Consider the following 13,349-nt stretch of genomic DNA (forward strand, 5'->3'; position numbering starts at 1 on the left):
GAGGCAGGTTGTGTTTGTTTGAGGATACTAAAGCAGGCATTGTAGCTTCAGCGTCCTCATCGCAGTTGAAAAGTCAACAGCTGATGGCCTTAGGACCACCATTGGGTCGTGCCTACAGAGTCCAGGACTAATAGAAAACACACCTGTCTCAGTACTTGGCAGATCATCTAGGCAACAAACCAACAGAGGAACAGTTAATCTATCAGATGGAGAGAACAAATCTATGGTTATGAGAGGGGGGAGGGGGAGAGAGTGATTGGATAAGGGGCATAAAGAATAAGTATGGTTTGTAACAATGAATATGCCAATAAAAAATTTTAAAAAAAACAAGAACAAAGCACAAGTCAATATATACTTTCCAATAATTTTTTTGTTTTTATTATCAATTGACGTTTTAAAAAATACAGAGGTGTTTGACACAGAATAGCACCATTGTGTAGGACACACACAGTTCCTGCGCCCGGCACCTGAAGGGGGTCTTCTTGCCTGGGCTGGGGGCAGTCACTCAAGGGGCGTTTGACTCACACCAGTTAGTTTCCTGCCTCTGCCTTGACCCAAAGGTCTTACAGGAAGACAATAAATAAATAGAACACCGAGATTTTATTTTGCAGTCTGCCCAGTTCAGGTCTCTTATAAAGAGAGGGAAGAAAGTCCGAACTGTGGGAGGGTGGGATGAATGGACATCAGGTCAGGTCAGCCATTCAGTGCAGAGTCCTAGAGTGACTGGGATTGGAAAGTACTTGGGTCCTTTGGGTTTGCAATGAATTGTGTTGTTTCTGGGTTCAGGTTTTTACAAGAAGCAGACAGGCCCTATGTCCGCACCAAATTCCTGCTCAGGCCCTCCTATGTCCATGGGTGCAATGTCAATGATGGGGAGACGTGAGGTCTTCTGTGACCGGTACTCAATGACAGTCTTGCCCCACTTACCGGTGTGTTTCTAAGGGAGAAAGAGAGGAGATTCAGTGGATGCCTTGCAATCCAGTGCCAGCTGCCCAGGACCCCAAAATGGGCAACCTGAAGAGCCCCATAGCTCACAAAGCATGAGCCACACTTGGGGCTCCCTAGACCTCCTCTGGGCTTGCCAAAGACTTCTCTGCTTCAGCTCCTATGCTTAGCAGAGGGCCCTCCTTCCCCTCCTTCCCCAGTCCCTACAGTGAGCTCCCCGCCTGTGATCCCGTCTTAACTCTGTCTCAGAGGTACACCCATACACATTGTCTGAACGCTTCCACGACAGTCACTGAGCACGCTGGGTAGGGTCTTATTTCCCCTGAGCCAGGGGAGTGGGGAAGGAAAAAAAACACGTGTCTCTCTCCCTCACCTGTCACTCAGCTGTCTTCCCTATGTAACCCCACAAACTCACGTCTCCGATGATCCCGTCACTTCAGGACTATGTCACCTGCTGACAGCCAACCCTCGGCCCCGCTCCAGCCAGCCCCACTCACCGTGCAGCCATCCTTCAGGGCAGTATACGTGAACCTGCTGTTGCCCTCAGCCCGGATCTCCACGTCGTTGGAGCCCTGGATGAGCAGGGCCTTCTTGAGGTTGCCAGCTGCTTCGTCCAGGTAGGCAATGCTGTTCTTGCAGTGGTAGGTGATATTCTGGGAGCCTTCCGTGGACAGCAGGCGTAGGAAGGTCATCTGCACGTTGGCAGTGTTGGGAGCCAGGCTGTCATCTCCATAGCTGAACTGCTGGGGCAGAGAGAAGAGGTATGAGGCCTGGGAGCCAGGATTCAATGGGACCAGGGGCTGTGCTAAACTTGCAGGGATAGAGGAGAAAGAGTTTGAGGAGCAGTGTCTGGCCTAGAGCACACGGGCACTCACGTGGAAGCCACCGTTGATGGTTTCTCCAAACCAGATGTGTTTCTTCTCCTTGCTCTTGCTGCTCCACCAGTTCTTCTTGGGCACATTTGCAGGGTTGGGGTAGACACAGGTCTCGCCAGTCTCCATGTTGCAGAAAACCTTCATGGCATCCAAGGTGCAGCCCTGGTTGGGGTCAATCCAGTAGTCTCCTGCAGAGGGGAGAGGCAGCACCCCACGGGGCTCAGACAGGCACAGATGCAAATGCCTGGGAGGGCCAGACCTGATTGAGAGACAGAAAGGTCTCCAGCGACACCAGAGGGGGGGAGCAGCGTGTGAGGTTCATGTGTGGCCTGAATGGAGGACAGACGAGGGGTGGAGGATGCTGGGGCAGGGAGATCTGGATGGGCAAGTCCAGCACTAAAGAAGTACACACAAGCAAAAAGGACAGCAGCAGTGGCCGCCTAGTAGATGGCATCTACCCTGAAGTCACTTCTGCCATGCAGTCATGGCAGGACAGGTGTCAGGGCTGCAGCTTCTCTGCTGTGAAATGGGAGCAGCCACCTGCCAGAACCTGCCAGGCCTGGCTCTGCCCTGCACTGAGGGGTGTCTCCTCCCTCATTGCTGAAGATGGCCAGGCCCAGTGGGCTGACTCCCTACCCTCAGGGCTCCAGGCTCACCGCTCTTCCATTCGGGGTGGCAGAGTTTCAGGTCCCGGCAGGTGCGAGCAGGGTTCTTGCGGGAGCCCTCAGGACTGCGGATGCTTTCGATCTGGTTATTGAGGGACTTAAGGGTGGCATCCACCTCGACGTCATGCTGCCTCAAGTTACCAGCTGCCTCGTCAGCCCGCATGTACTGCAGGGGGTCAGGACCCTTCTCTCTCTGGCCTAGGCCAGCAAAAGCAGACATGTCGATGCCAGGGCCAGGGGGACCTGGAGGGCCCGGGGGTCCAGGATTTCCAGGAGGACCCTAGAGTGGGGAACAGAGAGATCAGCCAGGAATCATAGGAGGTGCCCATCCTGTGTCCTTCTCCATCTGCCAGAATGTACTAGTGTCCTCAGTGCCATGGACGAGGCATGGATGCAGCCTGCCAGGATCAAGAAGACCATAGCATGTTCCACCTTTCTTCCTTAGCCCATCTTTCTCTTTCCCAGCAGCACTCATCGGCCCTGAGAACCTCTGAGGAAATCTCAGGATAGGGTGCTATCACCAGTAGCTGCGGGCCGATGCCCCAAAAGAGGCCCTGAGCACCAGACAGCTCAAGCCTCCCAGATGCTGAGGACACCTCAGGCAGCAGGGAAGAAGTCAGGACACTTACAGCAGGACCAGTTTCGCCTGAGCGTCCACGGGGACCAGGAGGACCAATGGGGCCAGGGATTCCATTAGCGCCATCTTTGCCAGAGGGACCAACGGGGCCAGGAGGACCCTACAGGCCAGGAGAGAGAAGAGGTGGTGAGAAGAGAGTGGCCACCTTGGGGAAGGCTGTGGAGTCGCTGGGGCACTGGCCACTCTGCCCCCACCTTCTCTCATTGCTCGGTTGTCAAACACTGACTTGGTCTCTATTTGGCCAAGAACCAGCAGGATAGCTCCATCGCTCTCCTACACGCCTCAGATCCTCCTCGTACAATCCTGTTACCAGGGGATTTGACAGCTGAGACTGCTCTCCTGTTCATCTTATGGTCACTGTGACTTCAAGTGCTTCTGCGGCCATAGTCGCACCAAGACAGTCCCACCCTGCTGCTGAGTAAGGACCCCTGAGCCCAAGGCTTCCCCAGAAGCAGCAACGTTTCCCTCTCCATCGGAACACCTGGCAGCGCCCTGCCCACCTCTCTGAAAGGGCTCACTCCCTCCCAGCTCCATCTCACTTACTCTAGGGCCAGAAGGGCCAGCAGGACCAGAAGCGCCTTGGTCTCCAGAAGGACCCTGTGTAGCAGGAAGAGACACAGGGCAGAAGTTAGCACAGGCACTTATATGTATATCTTGGGAGTTGGAGACCAGGTATGTCCCACCCCCATTCCCTGTCCGTTTCCTCCTCCATCCAACCCTGTCCTGGAAGTCCTGGAAATTTCTTGGCATGACCTCAAGCTGTCTTAGGAGCATAGGAAACTTATGTGAGCTCTGAGCAGCAAGAGGCTTTGGGGAGCCCCACGCAGGAAGCAACACTCACAGGAGGTCCGGGCAGACCCTGCAGACCAGTGAAGCCACGGTGTCCCTTCAGTCCCCTCTCGCCAGGCTCTCCAGATTCTCCTTTGTCACCTCGGGGGCCTTGAGGGCCCTGGGAACAGGACAGACATGGATTGGGTCAAGTTGGGGCCAGGACAGGGGCCCTCTGTCTGTCCCACCCGAGCCACAGGTCTCTGCTGTCCTCCAAGCCTGCCCTGTCAGGGAGCTGGCACAGGATGCTTGGACACTCACTGGGATTCCCCGGGCTCCAGCTGGTCCTGCAGGTCCCATGGGGCCTTGTGCACCCTGTGAGAAGAGAGTGGAAATGGCATGAGAGAAAAGGCAGCACAGGGTGGTCCGCCTCTGCATCTGCCAGAGACCACCTGGACCCAGGAGCTGCCTCCAGTCCCCCTGTGCAGAGCAGGGTGATATGGAGATGCTCCCTGCTCACCTGGCCACCCTCCTCCCACTGACTTCTGCTGGATTAAGGGCACTCACAGTTTCTCCTCTGTCTCCCTGCTTGCCAGTTGGGCCGGCGGGGCCAGAAGAGCCAGGGGGCCCAGGGGCCCCGGGAGCACCCACAGCGCCAGTCTCACCACGATCACCCTGCCAGGAGAGAGGGAAGAATGTTCCAGAAGAGGCAAGCACTGAAGGCAAGACCCTGATTCCATCCTGCCACCCCAGGCTGACCTGTTCGGCCCCAGGCAATGTCCTCCCCATTCCACCACCCACAGAAACACCCAGAAACTCACCTTGACTCCAGCCGCGCCATCTCTGCCAGGGGGTCCATCAGCACCAGGGCTTCCCTGGGCAAAGGGAAACAAGAATATGATTAGAGCTGCTTCCTGCCCATTTCCCACCTGCTCCCCCATCCACCCTTCGAAGCCCAGGCCTCTTTCCTTCTGCACAACTGATAATATGGAGCTACAGCTTCCTCACTGAGCTTCTACCTGCCATCCTCCCTATGTGCCCGGCTCTTGGTCTCTGTGCCCATCTCTCTCCCCCATGACCTTCCCATTGCACCAAGGCTCTTGGGCCAACAGCTGTCCCTGCCATCCCCTTTCCCAGGGCCTCAGATGTGGCCTGGTTGGCCTGGGACAGAGATGCATGGGACTCCTCTCCCTAGTCAGGGCCACTCCAGGGGACCATCCTACTGCTCACCTCACGTCCAGGTTCACCCGCAGGACCAGTCAGGCCAGGAGGACCCACAGGGCCAGGAGGACCTCGATCTCCAGATGCACCAGGAGCTCCCTGCTTGCCAGGCTCACCCTGGAGGGACAGAGACAAGGACCATGAATGCACCTGCTAAGCAACCTGCCCAGGTCCCTACTGACCCTGCAGGGGAAAGGGCTGACAAAGGGACAGTTCCAAGGATGCTGAGTGGGTGGAAGCCTCAGCGTGGCATTTTCCCCGCAGAGGAAAGGCCACCGCACCAAGAGCACTGAGCCAAGATCCTCAGCCTGAGCCAGGCTGGGCCCAGCTCAGCTGGAGGGAAGAGCATCCCTCACTCACCGATGGGCCAGGCAAGCCGGGGAATCCTCTCTCACCACGCTGCCCAGGCAGACCAACGATGCCCCTCTGGCCAGCCAGACCCTGGGGACCTGGAGGACCGTCGGCACCCTAGCAGAGGAAGGTGAGAAATGAGAACTGACACAGCAGCCCAGCCAGTGCAGTTCTCTCTGTGTCCCCTCCCCAGCCCCTGCCAAGCCCTGCCCCTCGCACTCCATGCTCTGTGAGCTCAGAAGCCTCTCACGCCCCTGCTCCCAGGGACCTTGGCACGGGCCTGGTGAGGGACTTACAGAGGGACCATCATCCCCGGGCTCTCCCTTCTCGCCAGGGGGTCCAGCAGGACCTTGGAGGCCAGGGTCACCAGCTCGGCCAGCGGGGCCGCTGTCTCCTCGAGCACCTTTGGGACCATCTTTTCCAGAAGGACCAGGGGGACCAGGGGGTCCCGGGTTGCCCTAGTAGGAGCAAATGCAGGAAGTGAGAACTCATCTCACCCTTCCCTATCTAGGCTGCCGAAGCCACTGAAGCCTCAGGGACAGCGGTTTTCCCTCCAGGGGCTTCCCCACCTCCCCACACTAAGGCAGCTTGAGTCCCCTCCCCCAACTCCAGTCCGCCTCTTTGATCTTCCTTCCCCTGGGAGAGCTCTGGGCAGCAGCCCCGGCTTCTTCAGCCTTACGCTTTGCTTTTCCCATCTACCTGGAATCCCTCCTGCCTCCTCCCCTTCATCCTCAGTCCCTCATCCTCAAGCAGCAGCTCCAACCTTGCTCCTCCAACCCCTAAGCCTTCTGCTTGCCCCCGGCACCTGCTCCTTCCGTACGTGGTGTTGGTGAGCCGAGTGACTTTTCATCATCTCTGCTCCCTCCACTGCAAACTCCTTAAGAGTAAGATCTAGGACTTGTGGCTTTCTTATAAAGCACAGAGTCAGGTGCTCAGAACATGCTCAAGAAGTATATGTCCAGGATGAGTAATTACGCCAGCCCTGTCCTGCCCACTGAACCAGAAATCTGAAGGGTCACACACAAGCCAGCAGGAAAGGCTGCCCATGGCCAACAGCAGGGTCATACTCCCCAGTCCAGCTGTCTACAGGGTGACAGGTCCCCATGGTCAAGTAGCTGCTCTTCCCAGGGTAAGAGCTGTTTGGACCCTTGTTGGGGGAATTGGACCAGACTTTGCAACACCTGCCTGTGCCTCCCTTGCTGGGGGGAAGGTAGGAACTGACCCAGAGCATCACTTACATTGGAGCCTGGGGGTCCAACGCGGCCAGCAGCTCCAGGGAATCCAGTGGCTCCCTGTGTGAGGAGAGGAGAGCCCCCAAATACCTTAGTCTCTCAGGAGGTTCAAGAATCAAACTGGCCAGGGCGGGGCATGGGGGAGGCCTCAAGCGGGCATGGAAAGGGGTGAGGGTTACAAAGCAGCAAGGGGAGCTGGTAAGGAGAAGGGCTGCCAGGGCTGGCCATAGCACCAGGCACGCACTGCGCCTCTGCCTCCCGCTCCTGCCGGGGGGCTGAGCCAGGGGCTGAGCCGAGGGCCACGGGGCTTGGGGTCACGATGCACCCAATAGAGAGAGGCACCATCTCTCCCACCTGGCTGTGGGAGGGTCTTAGGAGTGGCCAGGGGCACAAGCAGGACTAAGGAAGGAGGAAGTGGGGTGAACCCCAGAACACCACCCACTGCAGGGGATCTGGGGCCAGACCTTCTCTTTGAGGCAGGGGGTGGGGGTAGGAGGGGCCTCACTTACCGGGGGGCCTTGGGCACCTCGTGCTCCTTTAGGACCAGTCACTCCAGTAGGACCCTGGGAGGGAAAGAGGGAGACAGTGAGAGCCAGTGGCCAAGGAAGGGCGGCGGGTTCTGTCTGAGCCCCAACAATGGATTCCTGAGGGCAAGGTTTTCAAAGACAGCTTGCTTGGCACTAAAATCCCAGCCTGGAGAAGCTGTCACAGGCAGCCTTGCCCACCCCCGACAAAAGGAAACTCGTGTTCCAGGAGAAGCCCGTCGGGTGTCCATGGAGCCAGTCCCGGTGTCTCACCTCCTCCCTCCCCAGGAGAATGGCTGCTTTGTCCTGGCTGTCTGTCGTCAGTGGAGACCCACTGTGCTCTGTGTCAGTCCCCCAAAGCCCTATTTCACACAATGAATGCTCCTTCCACCAACCTCCCAACTGACTGACAGGTGGGGTGCCCCCAGACCTCTCAGCCATTCTCTGTGTGTGCAGTCCACTGAGGCCTCTCCTCCCACACCAGCCACCCCTGCCTCATGGGAACAGTCTGGGGGGCTCAGCGTTACCCACCTGAGGCCCAGGAGCTCCAGAGGGGCCCTGAGGCCCAGGGGCACCAGCATCGCCTTTCTGGCCGGCCTCTCCTTGCTCACCCTTGGCGCCTGGCTGGCCATCAGCACCCTGTGATGGGCACGGGGGGCAGATGAGTGAGGGCAAGCCAGATCCTGGAGGTTCTTCCAAAAGATCCAGGGACTCCTTGAGTGTGTGTGTGTCTACCTAGGCCTGAAAATTGGGTCTAAGACAGGGTTACTATTATGAAGTATATTACCTCTTCTTTAAATTATCTCCCCCCTCCCCCACAGCTTGGAAGATGCCCTCAGATGGCGGTGTGGAGCTGGCCTGAGTGGAGGGGGTAAAACGGGGGTGGACAGACACTCACGGGAGGTCCAGCAAATCCAGCAGGTCCGGGGGGCCCAGTCTCTCCACGTTCACCCTGTGGGAGAAGGGGGCCCAGGGAGAGGTCAGACCCACTGCGTGCCTGCTCTGCTCCCTCCTGAGAGCCCAGGGCCCCTCTGGCCCAGTCTGGCCTTGTGCCCAGTAACCCCCAGAGAGAAGGCATCTGAAAGTAGCCTTAGTCGTAAATGAAGGGACCTGGGCCAGAAAGCTTCTCTTGGACAGAGGATCTGTTGATCCAAAGGCCATCATGGGGGTGGCATGCCTTCTCCCCTCCTTTCCCATCTCTCCTCCCACCTCTATACCCAAAGGGCAGGGAGGGAGACAGTGCCAGGCTGCCTGCAGGGCCTGCTTCCTGGCTCCCAGGGGCAGAGGGCAGAGCCAGTCTCAAAAGGGCAGAAACTCACCGGGGCACCACGAGCACCAGCACTTCCCGCGGGACCAGGAGGTCCGACTTCTCCCTAAGGGTTGGGGGAAGAGCCGTGGATGAGGAGGTGGGGAATCAGAGTGGGGCCCTTTGAGGGCAAAGTGCATCCAGAAGGCCCTGATGATGGTAAAGGGCTCCGGGCCCCCACCCACCCACAGCCAGTTTTCTCCTTGTTGTTTTGGACCACTCCTGCACCCTCCTCAGGGCCATCGAGAACACACTTTGCCCCAGGCCAGCTGCTCTACCCGACAGGCACACAGCCTGCTTCTAGAGAGCCCCACCCCTCACTCCCTGCAGCACCTGGTGGGCTGTGAGGAGAGGTGGGCGGTGAGGAGAGGTGGGCAGTCAGGAGAGCTGCAGCAGTCTGGGGTGGTGAGGTGGGCTAGAGAGTGGAAAGGGAGCTGCCACTTACCTTCTCACCGTTGGCACCAGCTGGGCCAGGGGGACCAATGGGACCAGTCAGGCCCTGGGGAGGGAGAAGGTGGAGGTGAGGGGGACAGGGAGAATTGAGCTAGGCTCTGGGGGCCCCACACCCAGGGGACCTTGGCGCATCCTCCCACGGTCCCCACAGCTCCTGCTCACCTTCTGGCCCCCATTTTGACAGGGAAGTCCCTGCAGCCGGCCAGCTGCATGACTGAGACAGAACCAGAAACTCCCTCATGCTGCCCAGGCCCCTGCCCACCTTCCCTCCCCTGAGGACAGGGCCAGAGATACATGAGGTCCCCTCTATCTGTCCCCACCCCAGCCCCCAAGGGTCCTGCAACCAGGATTCACTTACTCTTCCACCATCCTTTCCGGGGGCTCCCTCGGGGCCCTTCTCACCAACATCACCCTGGGGGGAGAGAAAACCAGCTGCCTCAGCAGGGTGCTCCACCCTGGCTGGGGCTCCAGGGAGGGCTCAGACCTGCCCCAGAGGGAAAGGCTGTGGCCTCAGGGTGGGTGACAAGGAGTAACAGGAGTGAGATGAGGGAAGGGGTAGAGGATGTCAATAAAAGGCAGAGAGCTTTGGAAGGGGGGCCTCCAAGTTCCTCGGGAGGGAGACCTGGGACTGAGGTACCGCGGGGGAAGGGAGTGAGTGGCAGGTAGGAACGTGGCAGAGCCGCAGCTTTGGTGACAGGCACACTAAGCCTGCTACTTACTCTGTCTCCCTTGGGCCCAGCGATACCGGCTGCTCCCCTCTCACCAGGCATTCCCTGAAGACCTGGAGGGCCCTGAGCCCCAGGGGGGCCAGCTGGGCCAGATGCACCCTGGGATGGGAGGCAAGAGGGAATGTGTGGTGGGCAGCACCTCCCCCAGGACCCCAGTGCGAGGAACCTGGGAAACCTGGGCCCCACCCCTCTTTCCTTCCCTTCTCCTGCTCAGACCTCCCTCCTCCTATCCTTCATTCCTCCTGGGTCCCCTCCCTGTCCTCGCCTCCCCTCCGCGGGGCCTCCTAGGGCTGCCCAGAAGACCCCTGCCAGACTCGGCCTCACTTACTTTGGGACCATCAGTGCCAGGAGTGCCAGGCAGGCCCCTGGCACCCTGGAGGCCCTGGGCACCAGGAGAGCCACGTTCACCTGGGAAACCTCGTTCACCCTGTGGCAGAGACACCAAGGAGCAGTCAGGCAGGAGCGATGGGGGAGGAGGCCAGGGAAAGAGGGAGGGTTGTGGTGCTGGGAAGTGCTGGCAGAACTGAACAGCAAGAGGGCAGGCCCCAAGGAGACCCTCCAGCAAGGCCTACAGAACACTCACCCTGGGACCCACGAGGCCGGGGGCTCCAGCTTCACCGGGAACACCCTGGAGAGCAAAGAAGGATGTGTGAGAGGGCAAAGGCTTTATGTCCCTGACCCTTAAATATCCCTCCTATAGAGCACTGAGTGCAGACTGTGTCACCTGTGGAGAGCTGGGAGGGGGTCCGGGACATTCCCAGGCCTCATGGGGCTCCTTGCACCCTCTTGCCCTTGTCTTCTAGACATCAAAAAACATCTCCCCATCTAACAGGTTGCAGACTCAAAGAGTGCCCCACTCACCTGGTCACCAGGTTTTCCACCTTCACCTGGGGGACCAGGAGGGCCAGGAAGTCCCTAGAAGCCACAGTAACAAGCATTAGTAAAGGATCGAGTTTGCTGCCCAGCCCTTCAGGGAGGCACAGCACAGGGCAGACCCACAGGAGGCAGCAGCGAGAACCAGGGTGCAAGGAAGCCTCAGTCCCCTAGCGCCCCGTGAGATGGGTGGGGCCTTTGCCCATCTGCCCAGGGTGCTGCTGCTGCCCCAGAGTGCCGTGGGCATGGTAGAGACTGCACAGAAAGCCTGGTCCAGCCACCTACCTGGAAGCCAGATGGCCCAGGAGCACCTTGCTCGCCTCGTTCACCAGCAGGTCCCTGCAGAGGAAAAGAAAAGGTGAGCTGTGCCAGTGCTCCAGAGAACCTGCGGGCAGCAGCTGGAGGGGCTGGGGGCAGTCAGCAGGCAGGCAGGACAGATGCCTTCCAGCACCACCAGCCAGTCAGCAGCCCACACTCCTCTCCACCAGCATGGGGGCCACTGCCTCCTGGACACCCTGCTTCCGTGCAGGGTACGTCTGCAGCCCAGATCCAAGACTGTCAGCTCCATCACTAAATGGGCCTGAGGGCCTCTTGTCCCCACCCCTCCAAGCCTCTGCCCATGGAGCCACCTGAAGAGCCTGGGCAGGTACTTACAGCGGGGCCAGGGGGTCCCGCAGCTCCTGTTTCACCATCTTTGCCAGGAAGACCCTAGAGGGAAGAGAAAAAGGTGATGTAATGACTTACGCTTTCTTCGGTTCTGCAGTCCACTCAAGACTGGGCAGATGCACTTTTGGCCCAAGGTTTCCCAATCCTCACAACCCCCCAAATGAATGCCATTCCCACCCCTTCGCTTTCCTTCTTCCCTGGCCCCTGTCTTTTCTCCAGTCTTTCTCAGCATGAAGGCCTTCCCCATCTCCCCGTCCTGCTTACTAACAGCAACCAGAAGCCTCCCTGTGTGGATTCGCAAAGGCCCAGACCAGCATGGCTCAGATATAGGAATGCATACTCGCTAACCACGGATCCCAGGACTGTGCCATAAGGAGGCCACTCCCTCCCCTCCCAGGTGTCCAGCCACCACCAGTCCACGGCCAGTGGGGATGGGTACTTACTCTCAGCCCAGGAGCGCCAGGCAGTCCCTTCTCACCAGCTTTGCCAGGCTCGCCCTGGGGGAAAGAAAGTGTGGGACCATGAGGCAGAAGGTTCTGGAGGGAGTGGGCGGCAGAGCAGGCTGGGGAGACAGGGGCTTGGGGCCACATCTTGAGGGACAACGAAGGGTAAAGCTAAGTGTCAGCCCCTTCTCTTGTGCTCAGAGGCATTAAAGGTAGCCAGACCAGCGGACACTGCCCCATGGAACAACATCATGGCTGCAAAATCCTGAGGCTCTAGGGGCCCCAGGGGCCCCTAGGCCACATGCACTCCTCCTGCAGGACATGGAGGCCAGAGCTGCCATGGCACAGGGATCCCACTCATCACTGTCCCTGGGATGACTCTACTCACGATCCAGCCTTTTCCCCAAGGGGGCAAGAAGAGAGGTAGCCCCACATAGAAGGAAATGGAAGAGCAAAACGTTACTTACATTGGCACCTTTAGGACCAGGGAAACCCATGACACCAGGCTGGCCACGAGCACCCTGAGGACCTGGAGGTCCAGGGCGACCATCTTCACCAGGGGCCCCCTGAAAGAGAGGACACCATTTTCATAACATAGCCACGCTGGCCACACCTGCCTTTCCAATATCTACTAAGTGCCTCCTATGTGGCAGGCACAGGCCAAGGAACTGGCCAAGCACACACAGCATCTAGGACTGACCAAGGTTGCCAACTGCAGCCCACACCGCCCACATGGACCCATCAGCGACAAGGCACTGCTGAGCTTAGAAGTCTGCTCCTGGAAGTGCACAGTAGACTTTGTCTTTCCCCCTGCGGAGAGGCCCAAATGCATGAGGGTGTGGCATTTTCATAGCTCACAGCTACCGCACAGGCCATACCTGGCCCCAGTACCTACTGTCTACTCCGCCCCAATTCTCAAAATTCACAGTACTCCAGGCTGCCCCCACCCAAACTCCTGTCTCTTCCCACCTGCCTCTCCAGGGATATCTCCCACCCTCCCAGCAACCCCAAGATGACGGACTTACAGAAGGGCCAACTTTGCCTTGAGGACCAGCATCACCAGGGCGACCAGTGAGACCCTTTGTTCCGGAGAGAGAAGAGGATGGTGTCAAAGGCAGGCCCCAGAACCTCCCAATCCTGGAAGCCCTATCCAGGGAGCAGGCTGGGAAGGGCATGACGGTCTGCTCAGAGTCTGAAGCCAAGGGCCACAGCAGCTCCGCTCCTTACCCGGGCTCCAGGAAGGCCAGGTTCTCCAGGACGGCCAGGGTCACCATTGGCTCCCTTGGGACCAGCAAGGCCACTGGGCCCTCGCTCTCCAGGGGCTCCCTACACAAGAGGATACAAGGAGTCAGCAGGAAGCCATGTGTGCAGGGGTACAGGGAGGGACACCAGCACCTTTTTCCCCACTCACCTTGGGACCTGCCAGACCATCCTGACCTGGGAAACCACGGTTTCCAGGAGCACCCTGGTAAGAGGTGGGGAGGAGAAGCAGTGAGTGAGAACAGCTCCTGACCCAACAGTGGCTGGAGAGAGCCCAGCCAAGCTCCAGGGGTGCATCCCACCAACCACAGTTCCTGTGGAGCAGTAGTTGCGGCCTCCAAGATTCTGAGAGGTTAACCTCTTGGGCCTGTCCCCACCTTTCTAGGAAGTAGCTCAAACTGT

The 13,349-nt window shown here is 58.7% G+C and overlaps 1 protein-coding gene across 2 annotated transcripts in view; it reads right to left on the reverse strand.

Moving 5' to 3' along the window:
• Positions 1–352: 352 nt before the first annotated feature.
• COL2A1 (collagen, type II, alpha 1) overlaps positions 353–13,349 on the reverse strand; it is a 31,469-nt gene continuing 18,472 nt past the window's right edge. For both annotated transcript variants that reach the window (XM_008578856.1, XM_008578854.1), the window contains 31 exons: positions 13,099–13,152; positions 12,915–13,013; positions 12,713–12,766; positions 12,155–12,253; positions 11,688–11,741; positions 11,233–11,286; positions 10,864–10,917; positions 10,567–10,620; positions 10,289–10,333; positions 10,034–10,132; positions 9,697–9,804; positions 9,336–9,389; positions 8,970–9,023; positions 8,538–8,591; positions 8,117–8,170; positions 7,750–7,857; positions 7,204–7,257; positions 6,701–6,754; positions 5,759–5,920; positions 5,472–5,579; positions 5,121–5,228; positions 4,712–4,765; positions 4,458–4,565; positions 4,212–4,265; positions 3,964–4,071; positions 3,666–3,719; positions 3,115–3,222; positions 2,477–2,765; positions 1,821–2,008; positions 1,443–1,685; positions 353–937 (listed from right to left, as the gene is read on the reverse strand). In XM_008578856.1, the coding sequence (XP_008577078.1) occupies positions 791–937; positions 1,443–1,685; positions 1,821–2,008; positions 2,477–2,765; positions 3,115–3,222; positions 3,666–3,719; positions 3,964–4,071; positions 4,212–4,265; positions 4,458–4,565; positions 4,712–4,765; positions 5,121–5,228; positions 5,472–5,579; positions 5,759–5,920; positions 6,701–6,754; positions 7,204–7,257; positions 7,750–7,857; positions 8,117–8,170; positions 8,538–8,591; positions 8,970–9,023; positions 9,336–9,389; positions 9,697–9,804; positions 10,034–10,132; positions 10,289–10,333; positions 10,567–10,620; positions 10,864–10,917; positions 11,233–11,286; positions 11,688–11,741; positions 12,155–12,253; positions 12,713–12,766; positions 12,915–13,013; positions 13,099–13,152 (2,937 nt within the window). In that variant the 3' untranslated portion in view covers positions 353–790. The remainder of the gene's footprint in view (positions 938–1,442; positions 1,686–1,820; positions 2,009–2,476; positions 2,766–3,114; positions 3,223–3,665; positions 3,720–3,963; positions 4,072–4,211; positions 4,266–4,457; positions 4,566–4,711; positions 4,766–5,120; positions 5,229–5,471; positions 5,580–5,758; positions 5,921–6,700; positions 6,755–7,203; positions 7,258–7,749; positions 7,858–8,116; positions 8,171–8,537; positions 8,592–8,969; positions 9,024–9,335; positions 9,390–9,696; positions 9,805–10,033; positions 10,133–10,288; positions 10,334–10,566; positions 10,621–10,863; positions 10,918–11,232; positions 11,287–11,687; positions 11,742–12,154; positions 12,254–12,712; positions 12,767–12,914; positions 13,014–13,098; positions 13,153–13,349) is intronic.

Source organism: Galeopterus variegatus, unplaced genomic scaffold (genome assembly GCF_000696425.1).
Source record: "Galeopterus variegatus unplaced genomic scaffold, G_variegatus-3.0.2 Scaffold1774, whole genome shotgun sequence".
NCBI classification, from domain to species: Eukaryota; Metazoa; Chordata; class Mammalia; order Dermoptera; family Cynocephalidae; genus Galeopterus; species Galeopterus variegatus.